Raw genomic sequence first — 24,852 nt, 5'->3', positions numbered from 1 at the left:
AAAAAAAAAAAAAAAAAAAAAACTTAGGAATCAAGACAAACTTAAAAAAATCTGTAATTTAGTAAAAATGGGAAAATAAATAGAAGAAATTATTTAAATGTTGAAGAGCCCACAAACACTAAAGAAAGAAAGATAATTAATACAAAAATAAACAGCAGGAAGGAAATTAGAGGGAAGAGTGAAGAACGGAGAACATGGGAAAAGTAGAAGCCCTCTGAGAAATCGAGGTCTTTTAATCAGAAAATTCTATATCCTTATTAGTACACTGGATCTATGATTAACTCATTTTTTCCTTTGAGCCACAACCTTTATTTTAACTTAAACTATTTCTTTTATTAAAATTAAAGAGCTTGCTGAATTTAGCCACATTATTTTGTTCTGGTATCTTTTACAGTCAATAACATATGCTTACCACTCTTTATTTATACAAAAAACAAACCAAAAAGTCTCTCCTAATTTTTCAGTGATTTGATTTACTCCATCCTAAAAATCCTAAGAATCTCCGAGAACTTCAAAAATATCTCCTTCATAGGCCTTGGCTTAAATGAACTCATGGGCATTTCTTCTTTTGCAAGGAGAAAAGTTGTTCCTCGTTAGGACCTTGCAGTTAGCTATGTCTATGAAGGGGGTTGAAATATATGATCTGTGTTGGTGGTTAACCAGAATAAGTACAGAGGGCTACACTATACTAACCTATACTAGAATTCAAAGCACAATTCCTTCACACACACGCTTTCACACACACATGCACAAATGCATGCACATTCCTTACTTGATATACCTAAAAGGTAAAGGTATATTTTGTCAGCTATCCTTGGATGGTTCCAATAAATGTTCCCTGACTCTAGCTGAAAGACACTGTTTCAAATCTGACCCCTCCACCTTTTCCCATCTCCTCCCAGATTCAAAACCTCTTTCCAAAATAACTGTAGGTAATAGTTCCTAACTTTAGCACTGCCTTTAACATCAAACTGTGGATCTGCCCATGTCCTATTTCATCTTCCCACAGTTCTTAAAGTATTGTGTTATTACATACACTGGCACTTCTAATACTCACATTTCAAAACACTGATGACCCTTTAAACTCTCTCAGGTGCCAGCTGTAATTCCACTAGTTACTATGGTTCCCTTTTCTGAAAAGACAGCCAGTCCTGTTTCTGGGTACATCTAATGCCCAACTCCTGAACTGTCGCCTTCTAAGAAAAGTGCACACTTTTAAAAGGAGAGGGGCATAGTGGCTTCCTCCCAGAGAACCATGACCGGGAGTCTTGGCACCTGCTATCTCTGAACCACAGCCCTCACCACTGTGTGATCCATTCTAGCTGCGCAGTCCTTCCCCAGTTCTCTGGTCTATTCCTAAATCCCATTAATCCAGTCATAGCACATTTATTACCCAGTACATCCGTTAATCAGTGACACAGAAATTACTGGCACACAGTTCTCACATTCTCTGCTGCGTGCAACCTAATGTACATCTTCCCAGAACTTCTGTTCCAATTATAGTGCACCCTCCAAAAAGTTCAGCTGCTTCTTTGGCTTACTCTGCAGTTCCTCTCAACATAGAGGGGAAAAAAAGCCTCAACCAACTCCCTTTAAAGGGAACAAACTCAAAATTATCAGATTTTGACAGCTCCCAGGCATGACTTCTCATAAATACTTTGGCTCTTAGTTACCTACAAATGATACAGTTATATCATAACAAATTTAAGACCTAGCCAAATACCTTGAGAAGTTAACAATCAAATTTTCTTGTCCTTAATCAAAACGCATTTGGCAAAATAACTACAAGCACATACCCTACTACCTTACTGATGACTAGTGTGTAACAGTTAACTTTTACATAAATGACCTCTTTTCACTATATTCTCCTAAATAACCTGGAAGGATGCTTCTTTTAAGCAAAAGAATACTACAGCTCACACAAGCTACATAAAGAGACAAGAATACTTTTGTAGAAGTGAAAAGTAAACTATAAATCTGAAGACTTCAATACCAGAACAAGATAGTAACAGTACATATTGTTTCAAATCAAAACATTCTTACCACTGGGGCTGGGGATTTAGCTCAGTGGCACAGCACTGCCTGGCAAGTGCAAGGTCGTGAGTTTGATTCCCGGTACCAAAAAACAAACAAAAACAAACAAACAAACAAAAAAAAACATCTTACCACCATACTTAAAAAGGTTTCGTTTAAAAATTAACATATTTTATCCTGAATATTCACTGATGCTAATGAAAGTCCATTTTTAGTTGCATTTATTTTGGAAAACATGCACTACTATAAAAAACAAATGGAGACCAAACCTTAAAGGTCCTCAGAAGAATGTACCAAAAGTGTTGAATAACAATGTTTTCCACACAAAACAATTAATCAATTATGCCAGGCATGTTGGCATACACTTGTAATCCCAGCACTCAGGAGGCCTGAGGTAGGAAGGTTACTGTGAGTTCAAGTCCAGCTTAGGCTACAGAGTGAATTCAAGTTCAACCTAAACTACAGAGTGAGACCCTGCCTCCAAAAAAAAAATCATCAGTTCCATCATGGTCTCATTACAAGTAGCTCAATTATCACAGTATCAGAAAGGGCTACTTTTAAAGTGATTACATGCTAAAAGGAAAACTCATTACAACCCCCACCAAGAAAATGTGAATAGCAGGATTAGTGAAAGAAGCCCACCCTGAAGAAAAGGACTCATGTATCCAGTGATCATTCAAACTTCCTGGCCTCACCTGAGAACAAAGATGACACAGAATTCTGAAACATTTGTTATTCCTAAGCACTACACAAATTCTTGAACAGGATCTGCCACTTTCTAAGAGTGATCCATATCAAATGCCAAGTTCTCTTGCTTACCTGGCTTTGCAAGACGTATCAGAGAGATGTATACATCATGGCAATCTCTTTCCTGTGGTATGATGAGTTGTATAATCTGAAAGTTCTTACAGCGAATAAGCAGAGGACAGCCAGTAGCAGTTGTTGCCTGTTTTTCAATGGTGGAAATCTGACTGTGGAGAAGCTAGAACCAAAGTTTATTAAGAAACACTAATCACAAATAACTAGCAAATATGACAAGGACTACCACAAGTCTCTGAGTTACACAGGTAGACAAGAAACACTTCATAACTTTCGGCTAGTTCAACACCTGCTATCAGATGACAAGACTGAGATATTACAAGTGACTAAGTTAATAATTTTTTCAATATAAAGTCTTTGATATCCAGGATAATTATTTTGAAGCAAACTATTCAGCATGAGAATTTGCACGATTTCAGGTAAGGGAATATTTCATAGTCAAATGTTGAATGCAATTACAGCAAAAATTAAATAAGGTCATGAGAAGTTAGCAAAATAAATTTTGCATTTATTGAAGTTAGAGATGGCTCCACTGGGAGATGCCACCATGTTCTTTAATTCCACATGGGATGCACGTTCAGATTTGATAGTAACTTGGGATTGTTGTTTTCTAAGATGATGGTGGTCAGACCAACTGCAGAAGAAAATTTTTTTTTTCTTTTTAATTTACTAATATGATTTTCAATTGGCAAATCATCACTGTATACATTTATACAATGTGTGATGTTCTGATGTATGTATACAATGTGAAAAGATTACATCAATCTAACATATACACCACCTTATTTACTTACAGTAAAACATTTGAAATTTATTCTTAGTTATTTTGAGATATACAGTTGTTGTTTTGGCTTAATACCTTGCTATGCAATAGATCTCAAGGTCTACTTTTCCTGTTTATCTATAGGTTTGTATTACTAGATCAACAGGTACTCATTCCCTCCCATTTTCATTCCATTTCCCCTTTAACCACTCATCCTATTGTTCTCCTGTCTAATGAAGAGATTTGAAAAGAAATCATGAGGAAACCCATCTCTTTGGCATTTCCAGAAGGTGTTCAGCCCTCAAAGGCAGCACTTCATTCTTCAAATTCCTTTCCACTAAGTAGTGCCTACCACTTTCTGCTAAAAGCATAACACTGTCCACAGAATATGGGAAGAGGAAAAGCTCTACATTTCAGGGATTCTGTTCTGGTCATAACATTATGACAAGGTTACTATACAAAATTAGAAATATCTAGTAGTTTTATTACCTACTAGAAGAAATATCTGTTGATGATACTTTTCTCTAGCTTTTCTTTTTTAAATTATCAGAAGAGTAGAGACAAGAAAATAAAATAACTGAATTGCTGCATTACAGGATCTTGCAAATAATGTGTGTAGCAAGTAAGTATGAAAATACTGCATCTGGCATACTACCACTAATGAATCTCTGCTTGACAGATATGTAATGAAGCACATGTATCTTAAGGCTATTTCTAGGTTTATCTTTGATGATGCCCAAGTAAGTGTTTAAATGAGTCAGTAGATCACATCAAGATGACTTTGTGCAACACAAGGCACCACCCCACAAACAGTTGCCTGAACACCCGCACACCAACAACCCACTTGCCTCACTCTGAGAACAAACAAAAGAAAGGAGGATCAAATTTTTTACTTCAAATAAAATATGTAAAGCCAGAAATAAGGAAAGCATACCCATGTTTCTTTTCTTGTATCAGGTGCATTTTCCACGAATATGACATGAGTAGCTGTCAAATACAAAGTACCCAGGGCTGCTTTTTTGGAAGACACTCGGTCCACCAAGCACACATTTTCAACCTAGAAAAATCAGTTTGATGGAAACAGTTTTGGTAAAGCGATAACAACAAAGCTACTCACAAAGCAGTTCATACTTACTCTGAAATATAACTTTGAAAATTCCCCCAATAATAAAACCAAAATGTACCCCCTTAAATTAATTAGATCTCAGAATATGATAGTGTATATCAAAAGATAAAATTTAACCAATTACTAAAATATGATTTAAAATGTAGCACAAAGGCTATGCAGATCCTACTCTTTCCTTGAGTTTTAAATAGGTCAAAGTTTGTATTTTGTTGTAATCATATAAAATTTCTAATTTAAGGCAGAAAATGTAGTAAAGCTCTGAATTTGCATAATGACTAAGTATGAGTTACATTCTCTGTAAAAGAAAACAGTATGCTTTCCCACATGTTTCTAAAGTTGTAGCAATGGCCTTATGGTTATTTGCTTTCATAGAAACTAGTAGGAAATACAAATACACATAAGGAAGGAAAAGTATCAGAGAAATGTATAAAAAGAAACCCTAGCAACTTAAGATCCTTACATTCATTTATGATAAAATCTTTCTAATGAATGCAATTCTCACCAGTGAGCTAAAATGCAAACTGCTAGAAGAGATGCCTGGAGATAGCTTTTTATCAAGCATCCATCTGTTTTACCCAGAGCAATCCAGACAAAATGTGCGCTGGGGTCAGCACAAGGTGAAATGCGGACTACCTCTACAAGCACAGAAGATTGAGACATAGTGACTAACTGCACAGTAACTGATTTAACCAGGGTTGTGACTACATGTACTAATTAGGAAGCTTTCAAAATAAAAATTACTTATTATTTGAAACAAAGATAATCCTCTTACAGAAGTATTTCTTTAATAATGCATCCAATTCCTTAGGTGGCTACAGATCTACCTGTTCAATATTTTCATTTTTTTCTAAATCTCATTTTGATATCTATTTTCTTCATAAATTATTTTCAAATTCTCACCATTTTATAATCTTTCTCTTTAGGCAAACCTCTCCCTCTTTGTATCTTCTCTCATTCCTAATATTATAAATTATGTTTTTGCCATTTTGTGATTAAAATAAAAGTTATTCTTCAACAGGTCTTGGATTTATGGGCTTTATATTTTTTCTCTGAACATGATTTCTCATGTCATATTTTTTGTTTCTAAACTCTCAGGTTTAAGAGTAAGCTCATTAATTGACATTTTTGTTTAATAACAAGTTTATAAATCCAATTATTTTCCTCTGAGTAAATCTTTGGTAAAAATCTTGTGAGTTTTGTTTATAGTATTCTCATTCTTTTATACTTTGTAAAAAGTCTATATTCTCATTTTTATTTCTTCTTTAATCTAAGAGTTTTAAACAAACATTTTAAAATCCCTATATGGATGGATTATTTTACTTAAAATTTCCTTACTAAACATTCTATTTTGAACTATGAGAAAAGTACTATGAAAGAGTGCTGTGGAAGAAAAAAATAAGGGACTGCATTTTTAGAACACTTCGAGGGCAAACTCATCTGCATGCTAGAATTCCTAGCTAAATAAATTATGCCTAAGTTAACAATATCTAGAAATGGGATCCGAATAATTTTTCCTGCTTTTAGGGCTAATGAATGAAACCACAGACAATGTTTTAAGGCAAAAATATTTAGTATGGATTATTTTCTTCACCCAAGGGACAAAAGCTATACCACTTCAATTATTATTAGAAAACCTCAGTAGAATAGAATAAGGCTATGTATATGTTCATAGTTAGAACACTTAATGGACTCTGACCATGTCTTTTTGTTAACTTGAGACACTGCTGCAGGATAATTAAATTTCAAAATTCAGTAATAGTTCTTACACTACGCAGAACTGTCAAAACCAATTTTGAAGCTACAGGGGGTAAAAGAGAAATTTTTAAAAATGAAAGAAAAACTAACAGCATGATCTCCTCATAACATGTAAAAACAAATGAGTACTAACAATTTTTAAATTCAGTTACCTGAGAAATTCTGAGGACAGTAAGCACTGATCAGGTGTACCTCATGGTGTACAGTAAGACAGCAAGAGAAACTTAAAATGAAATAAATCTCACAATTCTATCATTATCCTGAAGATCTACCGGTTCGATAATTCTGCTAACTTAATTCTGTCTCATCTATACCTATAATAAGCTACACAGCAATAAGGTCTCTTTTATGCCTGAAAAGATAAGACTAAGCGAGTGACCCATTTGTCAAGACAATTAGTGCAATCATTTGCATGTTCCTGAGAATAATGCTTAAAATATATGAGGTACTCATGTTTTGGAAGTGGCATTTAATCAATGCAAGAGATATTATGCTCTATTATTCATTCTTGGTTACATATTTCTCACATCCTGATATTTCTGAAAGATACTTCAAGAGATTAATGTGATAAGGTATCACTGTCATTTTAATTGGCAATGCTTTTTTTCTTTGTAGTACATAAAACCTCAGTGGTTCTATCACTGTTGTTTTAAATTTGTCAAAATGCAGTAAACTACTAGTTTTGGCATATAAATGATATTTGAAGCCAAGGATATGGCCTAATTCAAAGGCCCTGGGTTCAATCTTCAGTACTACAAAAAAAAAAAAAAAGGAAAAGAGGAATTCAATTTGAAAAACACACTGGACAGAACTGGCCATGTAGAAAGCCAATTTCCATATCCCTTGCTATAATGGCAAGAAGGTGTTTATGTCAAATGCTGCTGGGAGTTTAAATAAGGCCAGAACTATAAATTGCCCCCTGGATTCATTGGTGGTCTTAGTAGGTATAATCTTGGGAGCACTCGGATTGGATGCCTTAACCGAGTAGCCTGAAGCTCAAATTCACAGATGCTGAGAAAGTGAAGAAGCCCAGAACAGCCTGAGAGCTTTCCAGAAATCACTGGCAGATGAGACGTTTCAGAGAAAGAAAAGTATCCGTTCATGTCACCAGCAAGGCCATCTGCACTTATGATAGACAGGAAATAAAGTGATTCCTTTAAGAGGGATTTGTGAGGCATAAATTTTAAAGAATTAGAAAAATGGGCTGAGGATCACTGGGTAGGGACTTGTTTATCCTGCTTAAGCTAAAATCTCCTCCAGGCCTACAAAGTATCTCAGCTTTTAAAACCAGTCAGTGTTTAAAGATTCCATAATATTGTTTATTTTTCAGTGCATTTTAGAAAATATCTATACTTCATTTTAAGAATTTTCTATCAGGTAGTGAAGTGCTGAAGAGGACAAGCCTAATCTAATCTATTTTAGGTCATTTGCTTTACTGCAGGATCAATCGTTCCTTCACCCAGACCATGCAGGCAGCGGGTTATATACAAAAAACCTTGATGGTCTGGAAGAAGCAAGAGGGGAGTGTTTAAGGGAGGGATAGGCTCCATTGGCTATCTGTGTTTGGAACACAGAATAGCACCCACCTATGGCGAAACCATCTGCAGTCTGAATTAGGAAGAATGCAACAGAGGTGTCCATGAAAATGCAAGCCCCCATGGGAGGGGGGCAGAAATTCTCAGGGGAGCTTAGGACTTCTGAAGGGAAAATAAGTAAACTGTTTAAAATAACTCTGCCCAAACCTCACAGATCAGGCCAGTATCAGCTGTTACTTGGTTAATGTCGAAAGTACAAAAATAACAACCAATAATAAAAACAATAAATATTTTTAGGGTATATGCTCAATATATGCCATGCACTCTGCTATCACTTTGCCTACCTGACCTTAGTTAATCCCCACAACAACACCATGCCTTAGATTCCTATATTAATCTCCACTCAAAGTTCTGTTTAAAGGTGGCAATTTCCTCAGGTCATACACGGAACAGGTAGCAAGACAGCCAGGAGCTAAATGAATATGTTTAGGGTAATCTGTTAACAGTTATTTTAAGCAATTTTATATATGAAATTCAATTTTGAAAACAGAATACTTTGAGACAAAATTACATTGTAAAACTGTATTTAGAAGCAAGTCACTATCAGAATATTATTTTGAGATAAACCCAAAGACAGAAGCTTGGAAACAAGATACAAAAGACAAAACACTGGCACAAACACACTTTCAAAATTCTCAAAACTAAAGAGAGAGAGAACACTAAATATCTAATTTCATACAGCAAAATGCTTATGTTTAGCACTCTGTTAGGTTCCTAAAAGAAAATCAAAGGGGTGAATAAGATAAGAGTCTCTCAACCCTCAAGATTCTTAGAGACTCAATGGAAAAGACTGTGTCCCTGTTTAACATTCCTTTTTATTCCCACCCCTCCCCTGTTGGGGTTAGATGGAGGGGAAAAGGGTTTCATTGGCTTTTCTATGCCAAGGCTGAAAAGCTTCAGTCAAAACACAAGGCTTCACTACAGTGCTGCCAGGGCTGAAACAGGACAACCTGGCTACAGAAGGCAAGTCCTTCTTTGCTCTTCCCTTGCTGCCTGAGAGTCAGGAGAATCTTATAAATCACAGAGAGTCAGAGCCACTCTTCAGCAATGCTTATCATGCTATCTTCTAATTCCAATTTTAAAAGATGGGCCTTTGCTTTTCATCTGTAGGTCAAAGATTAGACTGCTAAATAGTATGGGTCCCAGAATCATCTTCAAGTCTGTAGGTAGGTGAAGTTGCTTTATAGGTCGAGGAATTCACAGAGCAGGATAGAGTTACCATTCACTGAAAAGTTACCATTAAATTTTCCAGAAAAAAAAAAATAGGGAAAAAATGGGGAAGAAAAAAATGGGGAAAAACCAATGGTACTAGCCGTAAGCTTTTTTCGGGCCAAAGACCAAGTCCTCCACACCATATAAATTAGACTAAAGGTCACTGTCAATCATTTAGGGGAAGAGATCCAAGGACTGTTGAACAGGGAGAAATCAAAATGTCTGCAGCAGCCAAAACCCAAGACAAGTTTATGTTCTAATCTAAGAAAAGCAGCTAGATAAATAGTTTGTCACGCTAAATTTGGTATCATGACATTTTCTGACTCTACCAACATGGGAAGTAAAGTATTTACAAGTCAGGAGGCCTGGGCTCTGGTTCGGATCCCAGTTTTAAAACTGAACTGCTTGGGCATAGGCAGTTGAGTCTCTCTCTGGGGTTTAACTCCCATACCAAACCCAAGGGTCTCTAATGTTTCCCTCCATTCTAGTAGGCTGCAGCTCTGATTCAGTAGTACTTTAGCAACAACCTAGACTACAACTGTAAAAATATATCCAGTAGCAATTCAATTATTAAATTTTCCAGAATTTCAGGCACTCAGAAACACCGCCAGCCAACACTCTTGTGACTTACAAGGAAAGGTAGTCTCAACAAGGAAACTAGAACAGTCTTTGAATTTAGAGGCTGCGCTGCTATCCAGAGCTCTAGACTCAAAGGGGAAAAGCAAACATCCTAAGCCAAGACTGAGTTGGAAGCTGAGCACATCAGCCCACCAGTCTAGGACATAAGCTGAAGAAACTAAAGTTATGATCACTGCAGATATCTGGAAGTGGAGGCAAAGTCCATTTTCCCTAAAATATTTTTCAGTTGTGAACAGAACATGTCATATGAGCCATAAAATGTGAAAGTAGCCTGGCTGGCCACTGTAACTTCCTGTCTGCTTTCTCAGTCTTGTCTGGAGGGACAAATCAGCCTCAAAAACCTGGTTCTCCTGATGGTCCCAGGATCATATGGGCAGTGCCTTGAGGTATGCACCAGCATAAGTCACATCATTAGGTGGAATGACTTCTGGCAGCTTCTAACTAGCCATGCATTAGTTACAGAAATGCCCACCTGATCAGAAATTCCAAAGTAGTTTTGTTTATGGCAGGTGCCCCCATCTGTGTAAAGGCCACTAAGATGTTTCCAGTTAGCCTCCAGAGCTCCTCGACAATGAATGATACCACTTACGAATAACAGCACAGGTACAAGAGGAAAAAATACACATCTCAGTAGTTCTTAACAAACAGTAACTATTACTAAATAAATCTGTATGTGGAACTTTAGAGTTTTATTTCTGGCTCCCAGGGAATGCTCACCTCATATCTATGACCTTATCCCCCTCTGTTCAAGCAGTAGCAAGAACACAGTACGCCAGAAAGATGGACTACTCATCTAAAGTTGGCAACACACTTGGACAAGAAGAAAAACTAAAGCAATACCACATTCTTCAGACCATTTGGAATTGCTATAATTTCTTGTAATTACAGGAAAAAAGCATTTAATTTTCCAATTTAAATAGAAAACACTTCCCCCACTTACATGAAGTTGCTTAAACAAATAAAAGAAAGCAGATATGAAACTTAACGAGCTTTCAATCCTGTCTTTTGGTAGAGACATCAGGAACATCGACCGTTGCCCAAAAGGCAAATTTAATCTGTTTAAAACTATAAAACCAATGAAAGTCTTTTCCCAGGACCACTGTATTCAAAGGTCACACTGGAGAAAAACTAAGGAAAGGACAAAAATCACACAGTACAAATCAAGAAGATGTAAGACATGTAACCAGAAGACACAGATTTGTCCCTTCATAGAGTCCATAAAAGACCTTTAGTACAGCAGGATACACACACTACGATATATGAAAAAAAAAAGCCTATTTTCAAGCTGTCTATAAATTTAACTCTTTAAAAAATACTGTTGTGAAGTTATTTCAAAAACTTAGTTAATGTGGCTTGATATGAAATAACCCTATTATAATCAAATCAGCTGCCTCCATTGGATTAAGTCCTTTTGACTTATTATGTTACTTTGTTTAGTGCTAATTCTGCGCCAGACACCCAGACTATCTGTCAAAAGGTTTTCACTAGTAATACTATCCTCAGATGATCTGAAGCCATGTTTATCTGTTTGGGCTCTTCTAGGAGAAAGAGGAAAAAAAATCTCAATCTCACATGGCTTACTCCAAAAGAAATTTTTCTGATATGACTATAAAAGCCAGTAGTTGGGCTAGCTTGAGAGTGGCCAGGGGCTCAACACACCCAGATCCTCACCTTCCATCTCCTGGTCATGCCCTTTCAGCTGGCTCTCAGCTCTCTGCTCTGGAAGACTCATTCCTTGCCAAATCTGTGCCCAGGGGAGAAAAGTATCAGCAGCTCCTTGAGCACCCAAGCAAAGTTCCACTGCATATCACTGGGTCATATGCCTAGCCTGAAACCAGTCAGTGTGCTCACATAATGGCATGATTTGGGTGGACAGACTGGCAGTACATGACACACCCAAAACATACAGGCTTAGCAAGCATCCTTAGAGGGAGCGCAGGAGAGTAAGTGATAGGAAACCAAAGCTCAGCACACATGTATCACAAAATCTACTCCACAGGTTGTTTCCCAAATAGGTATCCTGCAACACATCTTGATCGTATCACGCTCTACTCAAAGCCACAGTGGCTACCCCAGCTACCAATAGGTCCTTCTATACCCTGGTCCTACCTTACCTTCTCAGATGTTTCCTCCTTTCACTGCCAAAACAATTACCAATATTATACAATAGACATCACTGAGTATTTTCCAAAGACATAATGATTGCCAGAATCTATGCACATGAAGATAGACAGCCCTTCATTCGTTCTTCATTCTTTCTTCATTCTTTCATTTACCAACAGTAATTCTGCCTAAAAAGCCGACATCTTCAACCTTTCCCACCAAGCACAAAATCTTCTCTGGACAGAGCCAAATTCAGTCAGGTTAACTGAAATAGGAGAGTTCAGATTTGGAAAGGGCAAGATGCAGTTTGACACAGACTCATAATCCATTAGGTTGAGTGAGATCTGAGGTTGACACTTGTAGAAAAATTCATCCCAATAATCTTGACATAGATTTTACACTGAAGGGGAAAATACAGATGGGTGTATCAAACCATTTTGTTATGCTGGTCACTAAAAAAAAAAGAAAAGTAAATTAAAATCGTAGAATTGTATGCAGATTAGAATTTTTAGTGTATCAGCTTCCAAACTGAAATATCTATGTTTCCCAATTTTCTGAAAAAGATAACTCCCTCCTCCAGATGGGAAATAGGGTACTTTATATATAGTTCTAAAATTTCTGAGACACATATCTTTAAAAAAATTGTATATATAAAATGATACTCTATAAAAAATACAGGCTTTGAGAAATTTGCTTTTAACAGGACTTATAAATAAAACTTCCTAAACACATAAGAATTCTTTTACCCAATTTAAGTTAAGGCAAAGAAAATACAGTATCCTGATTTTTAGATAATCTTGTGTGTCTATAAATGGGCAGGGTGTTTCATCTACCTATGCAATTGCTTAAGCAGATTTGACTGACATTTATCTAAATTTTTAACATTTCTGAGGGGGAAATGAAGCTAGAATAGTGACATGGAGCCATCATTGCCTAAGAAAGGAGACTGCTGGGAATTCTTGTAAAAGGCACAGAGAGGAAAAGGAAGCCCATTTTGGCTCTGGGGAAACTACAAACATTATGCCAGAAGCCAACTCTCATAAATAAAAAGCCCAGCATTTGAGTCTTTTGCATAAGGCTCACATAATTTATTTTGGTAGGATGACCTTGGATATGTACAGTTAAAAGAACATATGCTGCTGAACAAAAGAACAGTCCCAGGATTTATTTCAACACCACTTTAAAATAACTTCAACCAAAAACACCATTTTCAATAAGCACAAATAAGAGAAAAGAGGAAAAAAAGATGTCAAAAGAAAAACAAATTAATAACAGATGTTGGGCTCATTGTATTTCAAAGAATAAATGTACAGAATGACCTATTAAAGACAGTTGGGCTAAAAACAATAAAGTCATTTTAAAGAACAATAACATTGGGAGAAAAAGACCTTGTGTTAAAACCATATAAAAAGTCACAGGCTTATTTTTTGACGATGATTTTCCTCAAATCATTTCTAAAATTCTAAAATGTTTCTAAAGGCCTAAACTGTCTACTTATATAGCTCTTTGGGAACTACTGGAAAACACTTTTCTAAAGGCAAGTTGTGCCAAATGGAACTCACTCCTAGTCCAAAGAAAGGAGACGGCCAGGGCACAGACAGAAGCAAGTCTTACCCTCCCACCAACTGCTACCAAGTTTCATTGCCAGAAGACAAAAGGGTACAACCCCCCGCCCCCCCGTGAAGCCAGATCCCAGGCTCTGCACTCAGTCCCATGCCGCACTCCCAGGCATCACTGTACTCAGTGACAGTGTGCATCATCAGCACCACACCTTTCTCCTCTTTCAGTGCAGTCCTCACGAGTCCACTATTCCCATCATGGGAGAAGAGTATACACCAAAACGTCTGGCAGACACAAAGATGTACAGCCCCTTCTGAGATCCAACAGGAAACAGCTGCATGACTGGCCTATCACTATGAGCTCTGAGGCTACCAAGGGCAAGGACGCCACAGGACAGCACAGCATGTCTCCCTCTAGCCCAATATCCAAGATCCACCTCCTTAATAACACTTTCCCTTAACTACCCCCATCCACTACAAATCATTCTCTGTCTTCTGAATCTCCGTGACACTTCAGGTCATTATTACTTCCTTCCCACTGATCTTACACTGTCTTACTATGAGCTATTCTTATGTACTACAGTGGACCCTCTAGTTACAACCAATCTTACATAGGAACAACTTGTGTTACAATGGGAATTTTAGGTTAAACTTATGACCAAAGTCTTGAGTTACAACCTGAGAGTCAGCTGCTTGTGTGATTGTAAACAAAGACTTGGGATGCTAGAAAAGTGTATGTAAGCATACTAAGCATCAGTCTGAGCCCAGATGCCCATGTTTGTAGACATGATTTTGGTCAATGCTTTATATAATCACTATGACTGCTGCTGTCAAAATCACCCCCAAAAAGCTAGAAAAGAAGCAAAGGAAGGATGAGAAGGTAAAGAAAGAAATCACAGTCAAAAAGAAAGAAATTGTGGAGATATATGAGAGTGGCGTTTGTGTGACTGATCTTGTTAATATGTACAGCATGTTGAAATCCACAATCGCAACAAGTGCACAGAGAAAAGATTTGTATAAGGAAGCTAGTGTTGCTAAAGGTGTTACTCATATTAGAAAGTTAGGATCAACAGTGTTAAATATGGAAGAAAAGTGTCAGGTGAGGAAGAAAAGCTATCATTAGTGTAGATAAACAAAAGGCAGATGGCAGGTAATAGCCTATCTGAGTCTATAATTTGTGAAAAAGCAAAGGCTGTAACTGCAGATCTTGAAAAGGACAATCCATCTATAAGTAATAATAGTGGAGCATTTCATGCCAGTAAGGGGTGGTTTCACAATTTTAAAGCAAGAACTGGGGTTCACAGTGTAACTAGGTATGGTGAAGCAGCCAGTGCTGATAAAAGGGCTACTGAAAATTACATACATCACTTTTTTTTGGTGGGGAGGAGGGTACCAGGGATCGAACTCATGACCTTGTGCTTGCCAGGCAGGCGCTTATGCCACTGAGCTATATCCCAGCCCCTACATACATCACTTTGAAACAATGACACAGAAAAATGGCTTTTGCTCTCATCAAGTTTTCAACTGTGATGAAACAGGCCTTTTCTGGAAGAAAATTCCCAGGAGAACATACATGGCCCAGGAAGAAAAGAAATGCCAGACCACAAGCCTATGAAAGATAGGCTAACCCTACTGCTATGTGCCAATGTGAGTGGTGACCTCAAAATAAAGCCTCTCTTGGTTTATCACTGTGATATCCCTAGAGTGTTTAGGGAGTCATAAAGTCATGAAGAATAGGCTAGGGATCATGTAGAGGTCTAATGCAAAAGCCTGGGTCACAAGTATACTTTTTCTTGAGTGGATCTGGGAGGCTTTCTATCCTACTGTGAAGAAATATCTAGAGGGCAAAGCTTCAGCACTCGGGGCTCTCCTCATCATGGAAAATGCTCCAACTCACACAAAAGATTTGGAAGAACTAACTGAATAATTCCCATGGCTCCCAGTTGTGTTCCTTCCACCTAATACAACTCCTCCACTGCAGCCTGTGGACCAGCAGGTTATAGCTAACTTTAAGAAGCTATACACCAAGGAACTGTTCATCAAGTACTTCCAGAATGTGTCAAATACAGATTTAACCCTTAAAGAGTTCTGGAAGGAACATTACAACATCCTTTTCTGAATGGGGTGAACTGAGAAATCTTGGGCCAATGTCTCTCTAAGGACACTGAGATCTGCCTAGAAGAAAGTGTGGCCTAGAATTATACTGGAGACAAATTTTGTTTTGTTCTCTTTTTGAGACAGGGTTTCACTGTGCAGTTCAGGCTGGCCCTGAACTCACTTTCTAGCCCAGGCTGGCCTTGAACCTGCAGCAATTCTCCTGCCTCAGTGCTAGGATTACAGGCATGCACCACCATGGCCAGCCTGGAAAGAAACTTCAAAACTATGTAGAGGAGCCTGAGCCCTCAACAGACCTTGTGGTCAATGCCACTGTCACTGTAGCAGAGTCTATAGGCTTGCAGGTAGACAGTGGTGATGTTGAGGAACTGGTGGATGAACACTGGGAGGAATTGTTTACACAGGAACTTCAGCAACTCTGGCTAAGCAACAGAGAATGGCAGGTGAGAAGCTTTCTGAAGAGGAGGGGGAGTATCAACAATCAGTGCAGCAGAGCTCTTCTAAAACAAAGGAAATCCTGAAAAAATGGACAGAATGACAAACATTTGTAGAAAAGACCCCCTTCCCAGACAGAGAAAAAGGTAATCATTGCATTCACTTGCTTAATGACAATGTCATGTCATACTACAGAAGAGTGTTAAAAAAAGACAGAAACCGACAACCTCAGACCAGTTTTTCAGTTCTGAAAAGGTTGAGACCTAGTGAGCCAGAGGCAGGTCCTCCCAAGGACAGAAAGGACACAGAGAGCCAGATTCCTAGTGTCCTTACAGACAGGGACTCTCCTTCCAAACAACAACCACCTTCCCTCTCACCCTCTCTTCTTGCAAGCCAATGATGTTAACTTGAATGGTAATTACACTATGAAATTGTTGTTTCTAGTAAACTTTGCACATTTATAAAATTTTGGTGAATACACTAGGAAAATTATTGATGTTTTTGGAATCATGCACATTATACAACCCTTTTTTACTATGAAAAGGTTAGTTAAGCGGTGCTTTGGCAGGTTCAGAATGCATGATGGCTATTTCTGTCATTTCTTATGAAAAAAACGTCTTGACTTACAACCAACTTGAGTTACAACCAGCCCTGGGTCTGCTGTACTGCAATTGTTAAAAGGAGCACACATTCTAGAAGAAAGCACTAGTTATTTTATATCTCATATTCCCTGCAGCCCCATGAACAACTATGTTAAAACTGTGGGAAGAAATAAAAAAGAGAGGCAAACCTTGACCTTGTAGCCTCCAGGAACAATAAACACAACTGCACGCAACTGCAGAGCATCACAACTACCCTCAACTGTAGGATCCTTCGGGAAAGGCATCACTTTTTTTTTCACCACTGTAGCCTAATGACTAGCACATGTGCTAAAATAGTTTTCCAGTGAATAAAAATAACAATGTTCGGTAAAAAGCAAAGTATGTGAGTACTTTTAAGTAGAAGTAGATATGATTAACCAGGAAGGCTTTACCATTGAATTTGAATTTTCAGACAAGATAAAGAATATTTGATTATGGAACATGTTGTAAGAGCAGAAACAAAGAGAGACAGAAAGAAAAAGAATGTCATCTGCAAAAACAAAACTAGGGCCATAATTAGCTGCATGTGGTAGTGTTCGCTTGTAATCACACCACTCTGGGAGGCTGAGGTAGGAGAATCTCAAGTTGAAGCCCTGCCTGGCAACTTAGCGACTGAGTCCCTATCTCAAAAAAATAAAATGGGACGGGCTGCAGCTCAATACAAAGGCCCTGGGTTCTATTGCCAGTACCATAAAATAAAACAAGTGCCATGTAACTTGCCAAAGAATAAGAAAAAAATAGTCACTGAAAGCATACTGAAACCTGAAACCTAAAGTCACAGTAAACAATTTCTTTTTTTCATTCATTCAACAAATATTCACTGGGCGCTTCTACCCTGTAGCAGATGCTGGGCACACGAGTGGACCAAATAAGGTCACTGTTTACAAGGAGTCTGCTTTTGGTTTGGGGATGGGTGGGCAGGAAATAGGCAATACATAGATAGGTAAGAAAAAAAAATGAGGTGTGTGTGTGTGTGTGTGTGTGTGTGTGTGTGTGTGTGTGTATGTGCATGCATCTGTGTGCCAGAAGATACAAGGGAAGAAATTTAAAAAGATAAGCAGTTGGAAGGGGTGCGGCCACAGGGTATCCAGGGAAATCTTCTCCAATAAAATGATTAGATATTTCAGTAGAGAACCAAAGTAGGTAAGAGAGCCAGCCATGAGGAAATCTGCTGAGAGAGCATTCTAGACAGAAGGAATAGAAAAATGCAAAGCCCTAGGCAGATGCAGTTTGGAATGTTCAAAGACATACAAGGTGCTGAGGGCACCTGACTAGAGACTGAGAGGCAAGGAGTGGGAGATGAAGTGTCACAAGCAGCAAGGACAAACTGTGGAAGGCCTTCTAGGACAGAGGAACATATGGTTTATTGGGGAAGGGTAGCAGGAACTGGGAAATACATTTCTTAGAAATGAAAGATTTTCTAAGGTCTTGGTGTATAGTGCTGATATATATATTGCTTGAGGGAATTACAATATTATTTCTAATTCCTTACGTTAATGTAAGTTTCATGAAATTAGGGCCCCTGCCTGTCTTATTTACCACTAGATCCCCAGGCCCTCAAACAGTGTGTGGCATAAAGTAAGCACTCAAGAAATACTTGTTAAATGTTTTTTGTTTTTTGTTTTTTTTTTTTTTTTGGTTTTTCTCCGGTACCGGGAACCGAACTCACAACCTTGCGCTTGCCAGGCAGGCGCTTTTGCCGCTGAGCTAAATCCCCAGTCCCCAATACTTGTTAAATGTACAAGTGAATGAAGAAATGCATGAACAGAGTCTTTGAATCTATCTGCTGAGCTCCAAAGGCAAAAGCACTTTCTTAAGCTACCATTACACAAACTGGCTGAGCTGCACCTCAAACGTTCTAAATGCTACATCCCTGGAGGAATAAAACTTCCTTTCATAGCTTGGCAATAAATTTATTTCTCCGGGAATCTGTGATAAGTAATGTTTTAGTAAGTAAAAAAGAGGAGGAAAGTAAATACAGAATTTTTATAAAGTTGTCACAGCCTGCCACAAAACTTTAAGTGGGAGTTATTTTTAAACTATTTTAAGTGTCTGTGGGAGGAAGGGTTGGGTTTATGTCCTGGGAAGTACTTTTACTCCCAAAGGCTTCAACTAGCTGTCCACCAGGGGAAAGGGCACTAGAAAAAATAGTTTCAACTGTTGCTGACCTAAGAAATATGGTACAAAGTGAGCTTTCTGGACTCCCTCTGAATGCAATATAAGAATAAAAAACTGAACTATCGCGTGGAGAAAGTCACGAATCTTGGGTTTCTGGTCAAGAAGTTTAATTTCATACATACTTCCCAGCTTGTCCTGTTTGGAATAGAAAAAATAAAAATAACCTTTTGAAAAGGATGAGAAAATATATGTACATCTATACAATTAAAAGCAGGCATTCTAGATAGTTTTGCCTGTAGAGACACAATAGGAGTGATAACTAATTTCCTCAGTTAATAATGAGCGTTCTCTGGAGAAACGCTGAAATTTATTAATAACTAAATAATGGTTCATGTGACAAACTTATGGTTTCATCACTTCTCCCAAGTATTCAAACATTTCAAAGTGTGTGACAGTTCAGCCGCAACTTTTAAATGCTTTAATGGCAGCACAATGTTGCCATGTTACTTTCCTCCACTAAAAAGTCCAAGTGTGTTTTCCAGGTCCTTGTCCACACAGGATTCCATAAAGACCCTCCTCCAGGAATGTGGGATGATGTTCCCACAGCTGGAACACAGGTGTTTGTGGAGACTTACATTTTTACTGACGAAAAATATGCCCTGTAGCACAGGTGTAAAGTAGAGTTTGGCTACATGAAGCACTCTTTGTGGACTGCCTCCTCAGGAGGGAAAAGGGTTAAACCTACTGGGCATCAGGGAAGTAAGTAGGCCAAGTGAAATAATTTCATGGAAATTTGAAATTAAAATCTGGGGCCACCTCCTTTAGCAATGATAATAATAAAAATAATCGAATTATTAAGTACTTTAGTTATATTCTCCATTCAGTCTCTAGTAAGTCATAGATTAGAAAACTAAGGCTCTTAGAGACCTCAAGTAACTCATTCAAGATCACATGTCTCGCTGTGGTAATCAAGACTGTGCTACTGTGCTACTGGATAGATAGAGCAAAGAACTGAGAGTTCAGACACAAATCCATGCACTTACAGTGAAGTGATTTTCTACACAGGTGCTAGACAATTAAATGGGTTAAGAAAAGTCTTTTTGCCAGGCATGGTGGTGTAATCCCAGCATCAGAGAGGTTGAGGAATGAGCATCCCAGCCAGTGAGTTCACAGTGAGTTCAAGGCTGACCTCATCTTCATAGCAAGACTGTTTCAAAAAAACAAAAAACAGAAACAAACAAAAAAAAAAACACAGAAAAGCAGTTTCAATAAAAACTGCTGGAACAATCGAAATTTTATATGCAAAAGAATGAATCTGGATCTCTATCTCATACTACATACAAAAATTGTTTCTACATGGATGAAAAAACTAAATAGTATAAATTTTTGTGACCTTGTATTAGACAATAATTTGTCAGATATGATACTTACAGAAGAAGCAAGCTAAGGAAAAACCAATGAATGGAAATAAATTTGACTTCATTAAAATTAAAAACTTTGTGTTTCAAAGAGCAATTATGAAAGTGGAAAGATATTTCATAGAATGGAAGAAAATACTCATAAATCAGATAACTGGCTAAGGATCTAGCAGCCAAAATCTATAAAGAAATTGTAACTCAACAATAAAAGATAACCCATTTTTTTAAAAAGGTTTATAAAATACATTAGTTACATTCTCTATTCAGTCTCTAACAAGTTATAGATTTGGAAACTAAGTCTCTCAGAAACCCCAAGTAACTAACTCAAGATCGTATGTCTAGCTGGACTACATAGTAAGACCCTTCTTCAAAGAAGGCATAAAACTAATCAACATACTCACAAGAAGATGTTCAAGATAATTAGCCATCAGAGAAATGCAAATCAAACTATAATGTGTAACACTTCATTCCCATGAGGATATTTATAATCAAAAAGACAGATAAAAAGAAATGTTGGTGAGTACATGGTGAAACTGGAACCTTTCTACATCTCTGCTGAGAATATGAAATGATGAAGCACCTTTGGAAAAAATGTTGGTTTCTCAACAGATTAAGCATAAGATTTCTATACAACCCAACACTTCCATTCCTAACTATAAGCCCAAGAGAACTGAAAACATATATTCACCAAAAAAAAGTAAATAAAGGTTCATATTAGCACTATGCATAATAAACAAAAGTGGAAACAACCCAAATATCCATTAACTGATGAATGAATAAACAAATGTGAGTATATCCATATGAGGGGAATATTATTCAATAATTAAAAGGAATGAAGTACTCATATATGCTACAATATGGATGCACCCAGAAAAAATACAAACTGAAAGAAGCCAGTCACAGTAGACCACATGCTACATGATTCCATTTAGGTAAAACATCCACAGTAGGCAAATCTGTAGAGACAGACAGTAGATTAGTGGCTGCCAGAGCATGGGAAGAGATAAAGGGAAAATGACTGCTAAAGAATACAGGGTTTCTTTTTGGGTGGTAAAAACCATAAAATTTTATTTCTGTTCAAATGTCATTTTATCCAAGACCATATTGTTCTCATATATAAAATAACACTCCTAATCTACCCCAGGCAAATCCTTTTCTTCATAGTTCTTTTTCTACACAATGTTTTCTCAATCACACACATGGCATACAGTCTAATTAATATTCACCTAATCAGTAAGGTAACTGGCAGCTATCTATATTTATACATAAACACTGAATTAGTGAACAAAGATTCTTAAATTCTATGACAGACTGGATAGGTATTCTGTAACTCTCACTTGGGACAACTGGATTTCAACCAAATGTTTGCTAGACCTAGCAGAAATAAGGATTTTGAGAAGTGTGGGTGATTTCTAAGGAATGCTTAACCACAGCTTCTATCTTGGCTGAGACAATACTTTCTTACCTGGAAAAATAAAGAAAATATAACTGCCACAGCAGTACTTTTTAATGGATTGGTTCAATACAACAAAGCAATCAGCCTTGTCTTTTTGTTCTGGTTTTTTGAGATAGGGTTCTGCTACATAGCCCAGTCTGGGGCTGAACTTGCAAATCTGGCTCTGCCTCAAGTGCTAGGATTGTAGGTGTGCACCCCATACCCAACCTCAGACTTGACTTTGAAATAAGAGAGCGTACTTCATTACACACACTTTCTTCCCTCCGCAGTTGTTACCTATTGGGTAATAAGAGGTCTAGCAACTGGGCAGTAATCTGCCTTCAGACAGATTTAAATCAAAACACAATGCTGAGTGGCTCTTTCACAAAATCAAATTGTAATACTGAAAAGTATGCCAGGTATGGTGGCACATTCCTGTAATCCCTGTACTCGGGAGGCTGAGCCAGGAGGACTGTTTTGCGTTTGAGACAAGCCTGGGCTACAAAGTAAGTTCAAGGCCAGCCTGAACTGCATAACAAGACTCTGTCTCAAAAAGACCAAAAAAAAAAAAAAAAATTTATATTATATATATATATAGAGAGAGAGAGAGACAGAGAGACAGAGAGACAGAGAGACAGAGAGAGAGAGAGAGAGAGAGGGGGAAAAGTATGAAAGGAATGTTTGATGACACAGAGGTAGCCCATTAAACTGGAGACTAGGCTACAAGCAGGCTGTAGAAAGCCTGGAACTAGGACCGTAAATGCCCCAAGAACCCAAATCTCATTGTCTCTTTTGTTCTCAAAATCAAAATACAAAGTAGTGTAGTTATTAAAGAACACAAGTTTTGGGACCACTTTACTTGGAAAGACTAAGTGGATTAATACAGGTAAAGCTATAGAAGAGTGCTCAGTACAATAGCTATAAAGTTCTTTAAGAATTTTCTTTCATCAAGAATATTGTTGTTGGGGCTGGGGATTTAGCTCAGCGGCAAAAGCGCCTGCCTGGCAAGCGCAAGGTCGTGAGTTCAGTTCCCGGTACCAGAGAAAAACCAAAAACCAAAAAAAAAAAAAGAATATTGTTGTTTTGGTATTGATAAATAGCCACATAAAATAAGCTCAATATTATCAGTAATCAAAGAAATATGAGAAATTATACTTAACATACTATTCTCAACAACTTCAAAGTTCCCATACCATGCTAGAAGACACAATTCTAGAGGGAAAATATATTAAAAAGCATCAAAAAACTTTCAAACATACACAGAAATAAAAATATCAGGACCCCGCTGCCATTACAAACTGAGTCTCTGCCCTTCATGCACCCGCGGCAAACAGGAGGTCCTCACTCAGAAGCCCCAGGGACTGCTCTAGCTGTGGGGCGCGAGTGGCCCCTCCCTGCACTCACCCTCCACTGAGTGAGCGAGTGCTCCAAGAGCTGCTGGTCCCACGGTTCCAGCCTATCCTTTACCGCCATGGTTCCCAGCTGAAACTCATGGAGAGAGCCAGACAGGTGGTCCTCATTCATAAGCTCCGGGGACTGCTCTAACTGGGGTTCACGTGCGGCCCCTCTCTGCACGCAATCTGTGCCCAGTGACCGAGTGCTCCAACAGCTGCTGGTCCAGCGGTCCCAGTAAGTGCTTTACTTGAGCCCAGACCCCTAGGGGGTTGCAGGCACAGGCAGTCTATGACTCCTGCCCATCTGGCCTGCATCTGGTTCCTGTATGTGTCCTGAACTGACTGGAGAATCAGGAGGTTCACAAACCATAAACCCTGCAGTTTGTGTCTGGGTTATGCCTGAACGGCCTGGGGACATAGGTCCACTGGACCGGGAATGTCACACCAGTACAACCCAAGTCTGGGCCATGCAAGTGCCCTGAATTGCAAGCAGATGCTAGATCAGATGGTCTGCCATCAGCTGACACCAATGCCCACTGGGATAACTACATACAAATCAACAGCTGAGAGAAAACCCCAGACTAAGTAGTGCTTCTCAGAGGTCACTGAGGGGCAAATCTAACCAACAGGAAAACTAGGGAAACTAGTGGCCTTTGCAGTGCAGCCACTGAAGAGGGAAACTGAGCTTTCAGCATCCGGTAGCAAACATGACAAAATGAAGCACTAAAACAATCCCAAAACTCCACCCCACTCAGAACAAGTCCAGGAGACATTGACATAAGAGAACTTGGGAAACACATGCCTGAAATAGCTGAAATGATTGGAAAGGAAGTAAAGAAACAACTCCATAAGGCCACAGAAGAGATGAGATCAGAAATAATCTCTCAGGCAGAAAATGAAATGACCATAATAATGAAGGAAGTGCTCAAAAAGTCTGAAGAAGAAACATAAGAAAATAGAAGAACAAAGGCAATGGACAGAAGTGTTAAACGAAAAATATAGAAAGAACTTAGAATGCATGAGCCAGATTCAAAAAGACTTCTAGGAAAACAATGTTTCCATTCAAAGTCACCAAAATGGCTTGAATGAAGCTGAAGAAATAATCTTAGACTTTGAAGACAGCATGACAGCTAGCAACTATGAAAGAAAGGATCTTATAAAACCAACAAGGATCCAGGAAAAGTCAATTCAACAGCTGCAAGATGAGGCAATGAGGAATAATGTACGACTTATAGGAGTCAATGAAACAGCACGAGGCAACACAACTGACACAAAAAGAACATTTGCAGAAATAATAGCAGAAAATTTCCCAAATATGGAAACAGAACATGATATACAGGTAAATGACACATATAGAACTTCAACCACCCACAACCAAAATAAAACTACACCCAGACATATAATAGTCAAGTTCCCAGATCTCCAGAAAAAAAAACAGAATATTAAAACCTGCTAGAGAAAAGAAACAGATTACCTATAAAGGAAAGGCCATCAGAATCACGGCAGACTTCTCAGCACAAACCATCCAATGGAGAAGGGCTTGGAGTGGAATATTACAGGTCCTGAGACAGAACAGCTTCAAACCAAGACTGATGTACCCTGCCAAAATATCCCTCAAATTCAACAGAGAAATAAAATATTTTCACAACAAAGAACAATTGAAGAAGTTCATGAGTGCCAGGCCAGCATTA

The 24,852-nt window shown here is 38.1% G+C and overlaps 1 protein-coding gene across 2 annotated transcripts in view; it reads right to left on the bottom strand.

Annotated features, from left to right (window-relative positions):
* The window catches only part of Mtmr7 (myotubularin related protein 7), a 113,983-nt gene that overhangs the window by 77,016 nt on the left and 12,115 nt on the right, over positions 1 to 24,852 (bottom strand). For both annotated transcript variants that reach the window (XM_005412210.2, XM_005412213.2), the window contains exons 2-3: positions 4,551 to 4,673; positions 2,854 to 3,016 (exon numbers count right to left, since the gene is read on the bottom strand). In XM_005412210.2, the coding sequence (XP_005412267.1) occupies positions 2,854 to 3,016; positions 4,551 to 4,673 (286 nt within the window). The remainder of the gene's footprint in view (positions 1 to 2,853; positions 3,017 to 4,550; positions 4,674 to 24,852) is intronic.

The sequence above is a fragment of the Chinchilla lanigera genome, unplaced genomic scaffold (genome assembly GCF_000276665.1).
Source record: "Chinchilla lanigera isolate Chin_1 unplaced genomic scaffold, ChiLan1.0 scaffold00151, whole genome shotgun sequence".
In the NCBI taxonomy this organism is placed as follows: domain Eukaryota; kingdom Metazoa; phylum Chordata; class Mammalia; order Rodentia; family Chinchillidae; genus Chinchilla; species Chinchilla lanigera.
This window is presented reverse-complemented; position numbering and strand designations above follow the sequence as displayed.